The 10271-nt window shown below is 51.4% G+C and overlaps 1 protein-coding gene across 1 annotated transcript; it reads right to left on the reverse strand.

Annotated features, from left to right (window-relative positions):
* Positions 1-309: 309 nt before the first annotated feature.
* On the reverse strand, positions 310-9384 carry LOC311377409 (plexin domain-containing protein 1-like; the record flags this gene model as incomplete). The annotated part of the gene is made up of 8 exons (XM_084491305.1): positions 310-644; positions 1619-1776; positions 2691-2814; positions 4062-4122; positions 5590-5671; positions 6249-6344; positions 8994-9087; positions 9267-9384. Coding segments are annotated over 8 exons (859 nt in total), but the record flags the coding sequence as incomplete, so codon positions are not given.
* Between the last annotated feature and the right edge of the window lie 887 nt (positions 9385-10271).

A 10271-nucleotide genomic window follows, 5' to 3' on the forward strand; every position in this document is an offset into this window, starting at 1 on the left:
CCACCCCCCACCCCCCCGCCCCCACCGCGTCCTGATCCTCTCCACCCCCCCCGCTCTGTATCCCATGATGCACAGCGGGTTTCATGTTGACTCACCAGGCCTGGTGACCTCTGACCGGAGCTCGTTAACAGAGTGTGGAGGGAGAGGACCGGCCCATCTCCCGCTCCCTTAATAGTGTGCTATAAAGTGATGGCTGTGTAGGGATGAGGGGACGAGGGGACGAGGGGACGAGGGGACGAGGGGACAGATTGAGACACGGCCAGAGAGCTGAAAGATGGCGGAGACCGGAGACAAGCTGCAGAAGGGGGAGGAGGAGGAGGGGGGGGGGGGAGTTAAGAGAGGAGCTCCAGTAGACAAAAGTCTTTTGGCCACTGAGGTCGGGGAGGGACATTCTTTGTTCGAGAGTTGCTTAGTTTTCGGAGGCCTATTTGTCGTCTACGTTCTTCCCACGTTGCCGTTCCCACTGCGGCCCACCAGGTGGCGTTTCACCTCGCCTTGTGGCGTCCAGCCGAGCGGTTTTAACAGCAATGCTCGGCCTCGATGAAGCCTTCCTTCTCGTGGACCCCGATCTCCACCTCGGCGTACGTGGAGTGGCAGCCCTGGTTACGGAACTTCATCGAGGGCCAGTAGTTATTAGTGCGGCGCTGTGGACGACCAACAAGACACGTTCAGCAGAGTACTACTGGTACTGCTGGTACTACTGGTCACTGGTACTGCTGAGGTCACTGGTACTACTGGTACTGCTGGTACTACTGGTCACTGGTACTGCTGAGGTCACTGGTACTACTGGTACTGCTGGTACTACTGGTAACTGGTACTGCTGAGGTCACTGGTACTGCTGGTAACTGGTACTACTGGTAACTGGTACTGCGGAGGTCACTGGTACTACTGGTAACTGGTACTGCTGAGGTCACTGGTACTGCTGGTAACTGGTACTGCTGAGGTCACTGGTACTGCTGGTAACTGGTACTGCTGGTAACTGGTACTGCTGGTAACTGGTACTGCTGAGGTCACTGGTACTGCTGGTAACTGGCACTGCTGGTAACTGGTACTACTGGTAACTGGTACTGCTGAGGTCACTGGTACTGCTGAGGTCACTGGTACTGCTGGTAACTGGTAGGTCACTGGTACTACTGAGGTCACTGGTACTGCTGGTAACTGGTACTACTGGTCACTGGTACTGCTGAGGTCACTGGTACTGCTGGTAACTGGTACTGCTGAGGTCACTGGTACTGCTGAGGTCACTGGTACTGCTGGTAACTGGTAGGTCACTGGTACTACTGAGGTCACTGGTACTGCTGAGGTCACTGGTACTGCTGGTAACTGGTAGGTCACTGGTACTACTGAGGTCACTGGTACTGCTGGTAACTGGTACTACTGGTCACTGGTACTGCTGAGGTCACTGGTACTGCTGGTAACTGGTACTGCTGAGGTCACTGGTACTGCTGAGGTCACTGGTACTGCTGGTAACTGGTACTGCTGAGGTCACTGGTACTGCTGAGGTCACTGGTACTGCTGGTAACTGGTAGGTCACTGGTACTACTGAGGTCACTGGTACTGCTGGTAACTGGTACTACTGGTCACTGGTACTAGAGAGACATGAGGAGGAGGTCCTCACCTGCATGAGGTAGAAGGGCGGGGCCACGGTGGGGTGGGTGTTGATGTAGTACACGGCCAGCAGCGTCAGCACCACCAGCACCACCAGCGCCGCCACCACCCCCGCAATGATGGCCGTGTTCTCCGTCATCCTGGGGTGGGGCGGGCCCGTCTGAGAGTCTGAGGGAGGAGGGGGAGAGGAGGGAGAGAGGAGGGAGGAGGGGGAAGGAGAAGGGAGAAGAGGGGGAGAGGAGGGAGAGAGGAGGGAGAGAGGAGGGAGGAGGGAGAGAGGAGGGGGAGAGGAGGGAGAGGAGGGAGGAGGGGGAGGAGGGAGGAGGGAGAGGAGGGAGGAGGGGGAAGGAGGAGGGAGAGAGGAGGGGGAGAGGAGGGGGAGAGGAGGGAAGAGGGGGAAGGAGAAGGGAGAAGAGGGGGAGAGGAGGAGGGGAGAGGAGGGAGAGAGGAGGGAGGGAGGAGGGAGAGAGGAGGGAGAGGAGGGAGGAGGGAGGAGGGGGAGAGGAAGGAGAGGAGGGAGAGAGGAGGGAGGGAGGAGGGGGAGGAGGAGGGAGAGGAGGGAGGAGGGGGAGGAGGGAGGAGGGAGAGGAGGGAGAGGAGGGAGGAGGGGGAGGAGGGAGGAGGGAGGAGGGAGAGGAGGGAGAGGAGGGAGGAGGGAGAGGAGGGAGGAGGGAGAGGAGGGAGGGCATTGGGACAGAAGACCTCAGAGCTCCATGGATACGAGGCTCATGGCTCCTAGGGTGTTATTGTCAGTGCTGCGTGTGTGTGTGTGGTCTGTGCTGCAGTGTTGTGTGTGTGTGGTCTGTGCTGCAGTGCTGTGTATGTATGTGTGTGTGTTGTCAGTGCTGTGTCTGTGCTGCAGTGTGTGTATGTGTGTTATTGTCTGTGCTGCAGTGTGTGTGTGTGTGTGTGTGTGTGTGTGTGTGTGTGTGTGTGTGTGTGTCTGTGCTGCAGTGCTGCAGTGTGAGTGTGTGTGTTATTGTCTGTGCTGCAGTGTGTGTGTGTGTGTGTGTGTGTGTGTGTGTGTGTGTGTGTGTGTGTGTGTGTGTGTGTGCGTGCTGCAGTGCGGCCCCAGGTCTCACCGTCGGCCCCTGGGGGCCCCCCCAGCAGGGGGCTGGAGGAGGTGGAGCCGCTGGAGCTCCAGAGGGACGGTGGACTCGTTGCATCCGTTCCCCAAAGGCTGTAGTCCGCACAGGAGCCCTTAGCCTGAGACACACCTTACATTAACTTTACATTACATTAACTTTACATTAACTTTACATTAACTTTACATTAACTAAAGGCTGTAGTCCGCACAGGAGCCCTTAGCCTGAGACACACCTTACATTAACTTTACATTAACTTTACATTAACTTTACATTAACTTTACATTAACTAAAGGCTGTAGTCCGCACAGGAGCCCTTAGCCTGAGACACACGTTACCTTAACTTTACATTACATTAACTTTACATTAACTAAAGGCTGTAGTCCGCACAGGAGCCCTTAGCCTGAGACACACCTTACATTAACTTTACATTAACTTTACATTAACTAAAGGCTGTAGTCCGCACAGGAGCCCTTAGCCTGAGACACACGTTACCTTAACTTTAACTTTACATTAACTTTACATTAACTTTACATTAACTTTACATTAACTAAAGGCTGTAGTCCGCACAGGAGCCCTTAGCCTGAGACACACGTTACCTTAACTTTACATTACATTAACTTTACATTAACTTTACATTAACTTTACATTAACTAAAGGCTGTAGTCCGCACAGGAGCCCTTAGCCTGAGACACACGTTACCTTACATTAACTTTACATTAACTTTACATTAACTTTACATTAACATTACATTAACTTTACATTACATTACATTAACTTTACATTACATTACACTACATTTCCATTACATTAACTTTACATTAACATTAACATTACATTAACTTTACATTAACTTTACATTACATTACATTACACTAACATTACATTAACTTTACATTAACATTACTTTACATTACATTAACATTACATTAACTTTACATTACATTAACATTACATTAACTTTACATTACATCAAAATTACATTACACTCACAATAAGTACATCTGTCATAAGAAAGTGAAACAATATATCTCTGTGGGTACAGTAGGGATGTTCATAGAACCAAGTTCCAAGCACTAACAATCACTAGGTTAACCCATTCCCTGTAACACAGACACACACACACACACACACACACACACACACACACTCTTGACAGGTGTGTGTGTGTGTGTGTGTGTGTGTGTGTGTGTGTGTGTGTGTGTGTGTGTGTGTGTGTGTGTTTTTCATACGACAATCATTCCCATCATCTCCCGGTTTTACCTACGCTCTGTGAAATCATGTATTCATACTTTTGCTTCCAAATGATTTTAAATCATGCGTGACTCAGGAGCCCTCAGCCAATGAGCAGCGGGGGCGGAGCCTCACCTCCTCAGAGCAGTTGTAGTCCAGCCACTCCTGCCTGTGGCGGTCGATCCCATCAGAGCATCTGAGGACACACACAGGGCCCTGAGTCAGGAGACCAGAGAGACCAGAGGCCAGAGAGACCAGAGAGACCAGAGAGACCAGAGAGACCAGAGGCCAGAGAGACCAGAGAGACTAGAGAGACCAGAGACCAGAGAGACCAGAGACCAGAGAGAGACCAGAGAGAGACCAGAGACCAGAGAGACCAGAGACCAGAGAGAGACCAGAGAGACCAGAGAGAGACCAGAGACCAGAGAGAGACCAGAGAGGCCAGAGAGAGACCAGAGAGAGACCAGAGAGGCCAGAGATACTAGAGAGACCAGAGAGACCAGAGAGAGACCAGAGACCAGAGAGACCAGAGACCAGAGAGACCAGAGACCAGAGACCAGAGACCAGAGAGAGACCAGAGACCAGAGAGACCAGAGAGGCCAGAGAGACCAGAGAGACCAGAGACCAGAGAGACCAGGGAGAGACCAGAGACCAGAGATCAGAGAGACCAGAGAGAGACCAGAGAGAGACCAGAGAGGCCAGAGAGACCAGAGACCAGAGAGAGACCAGAGACCAGAGAGACCAGAGAGACCAGAGAGAGACCAGAGAGAGACCAGAGAGACCAGAGAGACCAGAGAGAGACCAGAGACCAGAGAGACCAGACAGAGACCAGAGAGAGACCAGAGAGACCAGAGAGACCAGAGAGAGACCAGAGAGAGACCAGAGAGACCAGAGAGGCCAGAGAGACCAGAGACCAGAGAGAGACCAGAGAGACCAGAGAGACCATGGAGAGACCAGAGAGGCCAGAGAGACCAGAGACCAGAGAGAGACCAGAGACCAGAGAGACCAGAGAGACCAGAGGCCAGAGAGACCAGAGACCAGAGAGACCAGAGACCAGAGAGACCAGGGACCAGAGAGACCAGAGACCAGAGAGAGACCAGAGACCAGAGAGAGACCAGAGAGGCCAGAGAGACCAGAGACCAGAGAGAGACCAGAGAGACCAGAGAGAGACCAGAGAGACCAGAGAGAGACCAGAGAGACCAGAGAGACCATGGAGAGACCAGAGAGGCCAGAGAGACCAGAGACCAGAGAGAGACCAGAGACCAGAGAGACCAGAGAGACCAGAGGCCAGAGAGACCAGAGACCAGAGAGACCAGAGACCAGAGAGACCAGGGACCAGAGAGACCAGAGACCAGAGAGAGACCAGAGACCAGAGAGAGACCAGAGAGGCCAGAGAGACCAGAGACCAGAGAGAGACCAGAGAGACCAGAGAGAGACCAGAGAGACCAGAGAGAGACCAGAGAGACCAGAGACCAGAGAGAGACCAGAGAGACCAGAGACCAGAGATCAGAGAGACCAGAGAGACCAGAGAGACCAGAGAGACCAGAGACCAGAGAGACCAGAGAGAGACCAGAGAGACCGGAGACCAGAGACCAGAGAGAGACCAGAGAGACCAGAGAGAGAGCAGAGAGAGCAGAGAGGAGCACATGGGGAGGGCGCTCACCGCTGCAGCGTGTTGCACCAGCCACAGCCAGAGGTCAGGCTGGAGGTCAGGCACAGGTCACAGGTCAGGTGCTGCAGGCAGGCTGGGAGGGGGAGACGGAGAGGGGGAGACGGAGAGGGGGAGACGGAGAGGGGGAGACGGAGAGGGGGAGACAGGAGCGCTGCGTGAGTGACTGGGTGAAGAGGTGATGGTGATGAGGTGATGGTGATGGTGATGAGGTGATAGTGATGAGGTGATGGTGATGAGGTGATGGTGATGGTGATGAGGTGATGGTGATGAGGTGATGGTGATGAGGTGATGGTGATGAGGTGATGGTGATGGTGATGAGGTGATGGTGATGGTGATGGTGATGAGGTGACGGTGATGAGGTGATGGTGATGAGGTGACGGTGATGAGGTGATGGTGATGAGGTGATGGTGATGAGGTGACGGTGATGAGGTGATGGTGATGGTGATGGTGATGAGGTGATGGTGATGAGGTGATGGTGATGAGGTGATGGTGATGAGGTGATGGTGATGGTGATGAGGTGACGGTGATGGTGATGAGGTGATGGTGATGGTGATGAGGTGATGGTGATGAGGTGATGGTGATGAGGTGACGGTGATGAGGTGATGGTGATGAGGTGATGGTGATGAGGTGATGGTGATGAGGCTACTCACTGGGCAGAGGGATGAACTCAAAAGCGGACCGTGTGACGATCTTGGTGGTGTTGATTTCCACCCGGTGATACTCGTAGATCGTGAGTGGTTTTCCATCTTGAAGATAAAGAATGAGCAGAAAGAATCAATCATTTGAAGCGTTTCATGAACACGGCCAAGCCCTAAAAGTTCGGTGGCAATGTCTTTGAAGAAAGAATGAAAGATATTCTTAATAAATCTTAATCTAATTCAACTCATAACTGAACCCACTAGAGTCGGTCCCAGTTCTTCCTCTTTGCTTGGACTCTTTGCTTGGATTTTAGTTTCCCATCCTGGCAGAATTTCACAATCTGGGGTCTTACCTGACTCTTTTAGTGACCACTCTATGTTTTTTTTTGTATTTGGAAAATCAAAGTGCCTCATCTTCCTCCTAAATTGATTAAAGTAAGACAATTTAACAAAATTAACCCTGAACACTTCAGGATTCAGGATATAATAAATATAAACTGGGAGAGATTTCAATTAATTCCATCTGTTGAAGATGAGTGGAATTTATTCTATACCGAGTTTGTCGAGATAATTAACAAGCATGCTCCTTTTATATCAATAAAGGTCAAGGGTCGACATTTACCTTGGATCAAGGGACTTATACACTTATTCAAACAAAGAGACAAGGCCTGGAAAAAATACCGTAAAACAAAGGATGCTGCTGACTGGAATGCTTATAAGGAGTTAAGGAATAAATGTAAAACCAACAGAAGAAATGCTAAAGCAAATTACTATAAAGACTGCTTATCAACTGACTTTAAGAACCCGAAGAAATTTTGGAAGAGAATCAATAGTATAACCAATGAAGCCACAAAAAGCCCTACAACGCATGTTAGACTAAACAATCAAACTGCCAGCATTTCTCTTCACAATTGGCAGCTCTCTATCTGGTTACACTTACTCTGGTCTTACCTCGAATCAGAATAGGTGTAGCAGCTCCTTTTGCTTCAAAACTATCTTTCCAACAGATGTTCAGCGGGTTATTGATAGCCTAAGCTCTGGATGCAGTGCTGGTCCAGATGGTCTGGAAATTAAGTTCTTTAAACTTGCCTCTCATGTTTTGTCATTCCCACTGGCTGACTTATTTAATTTATCTTTTTCGCAACTTGTGAAACACCCTCATCATGGAAAAGCGCTAGAGTAACCCCTCTTCATAAAGGTGGTGACACCTCAGACACCAATAATTATAGACCAATCTCAATTATCAATAGTATAGCAAAAATATTTGAAAAACTAATATTTAATCAATTATCTAAATACCTTGCAGACTATAGCATATTATCTCCACACCAATCAGTTTTTCGACCTAATTACTCAACCACCACTGCTCTTCTAAAATTTACAAATTATATACTGTCAGCAGCTGACAGCAATATGCCTACAGGTGCTATATTTATTGACCTTTCAAAAGCATTTGATATGGTTGATCATTATCTTCTCTTAGATAAATTGTATGCTATTGGTCTTTCTACTAACTCTCTTTTATATTTTAACTAATTTCTAAATTTTAGAAGTCAGTGTGTCTCCTTTCAAGTCAATCAGAATTCAAGATCATTGATAAAGGTGTTCCACAAGGCTCATCCTTAGGTCCTCTTTTGTTCTCAATTTTTATTAATGATCTTTCTCAAATCTGTTCTGACTGCCAAATTCATTTATATGCAGATGACACTGTATTATATTCTTCCAGCTCTGATACTTCACAAATTCAATACTCTCTACAATCTGATTTCAATCTGGTTCAAATATGGTTCTCTTCAAATAAGCTTCTGTTGAATAAGAAAAAATCATATAGTATGTTGTTTTGCACTCGACCTGATCCTTCGTTATTAAGTAACTGGTCTATTAGTCTTCTTGATGGAACAACAATAGATAAAATTGAAGAATTTAAATATGTAGGCCTCTGGCTTGATTCTCAGCTATCCTTTAAACCTCATATAAACTCAATCACCAAGAAAATATTTTGGTGGTCTGAAATCACTTTATCGTTCTGTTGACTGCTTCTCTCAAGAAGTCCAGAAAATAATTATAATGCAATTACTATTCCCAATATTGGACTATGCTGATGTTATCTATGGTAACACCTTTGAAACAAATCTCCGTCCTCTTAATGAGCTATATAATAGTCTTTGTAGATTTGTGCTCAGGTGTCCTTATAGAACCCATCACTGCCTAATGTATGAGTCCCTGAACTGGCCTGCCCCTAAGTCCAGAAGACAACTCCATTGGTCAATACTTACTTTCAAATGCATCTATTTCATTTCTTTGTGTTGTTTGTCATTATTGTAAGGACCCCCTCGAAAATGAGATGGTACATCTCAAGGGGATATCCTTGAAATAAAGAATAAAGAAAGAATAAAGAATAAATAATTCTTGACGGATATGACTTTGTGTTTTCTGCTCAGTTGCGTTTGTCTTTTGAACCTTAAACTGTACAGTGAAGCTGCAGTGATCGGTTCTTCAGTGGTTCTCAACTCGCTCAGCCTCCCGACCCACAGGGTCATTAGGTCACGACCCAAAAATAAGAACTGGTTCATAACACGTGGAGTGAACTCTAACACCGAGGCTCCATGGAGCAGAGACACCATGGAGCCTGGAGTACGCTTCGTTCAGGGGATTCTCTCTCCGGGTGAGGGCTGGCCTGTGGGTCAGGGGCCCCCTGTGGATCACTGCCTTGGAACGCGGGGGAACGGGGCCCGGCCGGGGCTCTGGAGCGCTGACCTGACTTCTGAGGAGGGAGGGCCATGAAGGCGTCCGACAGCCCGACCTTCAACGGGTGCTCCGTGGAGTTGATCCTCTCCAGCGGGACGGGGACCTGGAACACACAGCGGACCGTCAGCCCCTGCCGCCCCCGCCAGCCACCCTCCACAGACAGCAGCTCCAGAGGGACGGAGCTGTGTCCAGCTGAGGGCGGGCCGAGGGGGGGGGGGGGGGGGGGGGCAGGCCAGAGCTGAGCTCACTAGCAGCAGGGGGGAGGGGGGGGGGGGGGGGTACCTCTCGGTAGTTGAACACGATGGTGCCGTTGCTATGGAGAGCAGCCTGGAAGGTGAAGGCTCCCTCCTCCTCACGGCCCTGAAGACGCACCCTATCCCACTGGACCACAAACAGGTACCTGCAGAGGAGGAGGAGGAGGAGGGGGAGGAGGGGGAGGAGGAGGAGGAGGAGGGGGAGGAGGGGGAGGAGGAGGAGGAGGAGGAGGGGGAGGGGGAGGAGGGGGAGGAGGAGGAGGAGGAGGAGGGGGAGGGGAAGGAGGGGGAGGGGGAGGAGGGGGAGGAGGAGGAGGAGGAGGAGGGGAGGAGGGAGGAGGAGGGGGAGGGGGAGGAGGAGGGGGGGGGGGGAGGAGGGGAGGAAGAGGGGGAGGAGGAGGAGGAGAAGGGGGAGGAGAAGGAGGAGGAGGGGGAGGTGGGGGAGGAGGAGGAGGGGGAGGAGAAGGAGGAGGGGGAGGAGGAGGAGGAGGAGGAGGAGGAGGGGAGGAGGGGGAGGAGGGAGGAGGGGGAGGAGGAGGGGGAGGAGGGGGAGGAGGAGGGGGAGGAGGAGGAGGGGGAGGGGGAGGAGGAGGAGGAGGAGGAAGAGGAAGAGAAGGAGGAGGGGGAGGAGGAGGAGGAGGAGGAGGAGGGGGAGGGGGAGGAGGAGGGGGGGGGGAGGAGGGGGAGGAGGAGGAGGAGGAGGGGGAGGAGAAGGAGGAGGAGGGGAGGTGGGGGAGGAGTCGAGGAGGGGGAGGAGAAGGAGGAGGAGGAGGGGGAGGAGGAGGAGGAGGAGGGGGGAGGAGGGGAGGAGGAGGAGGAGGAGGAGGGAGGAGGGGGAGGAGGAGGGGGAGGAGGGGGAGGAGGAGGGGGAGGAGGGGGAGGGGGAGGGGGAGGAGGAGGAGGAGGAGAAGGAGGAGGGGGAGGGGGAGGAGGAGGAGGAGGGGTCAGGGGTCAGGGGCACCGTGGAGGGGGGGGTGCCTCCAGCCCCCCCGTTGCGTGGCGGTCTGGTGGAGCTCCTACTCACCGGTGGGTG

The sequence above is a fragment of the Micromesistius poutassou genome, assembly GCF_964030765.1.
Source record: "Micromesistius poutassou genome assembly, contig: SCAFFOLD_1290, whole genome shotgun sequence".
Lineage (NCBI taxonomy): Eukaryota > Metazoa > Chordata > Actinopteri > Gadiformes > Gadidae > Micromesistius > Micromesistius poutassou.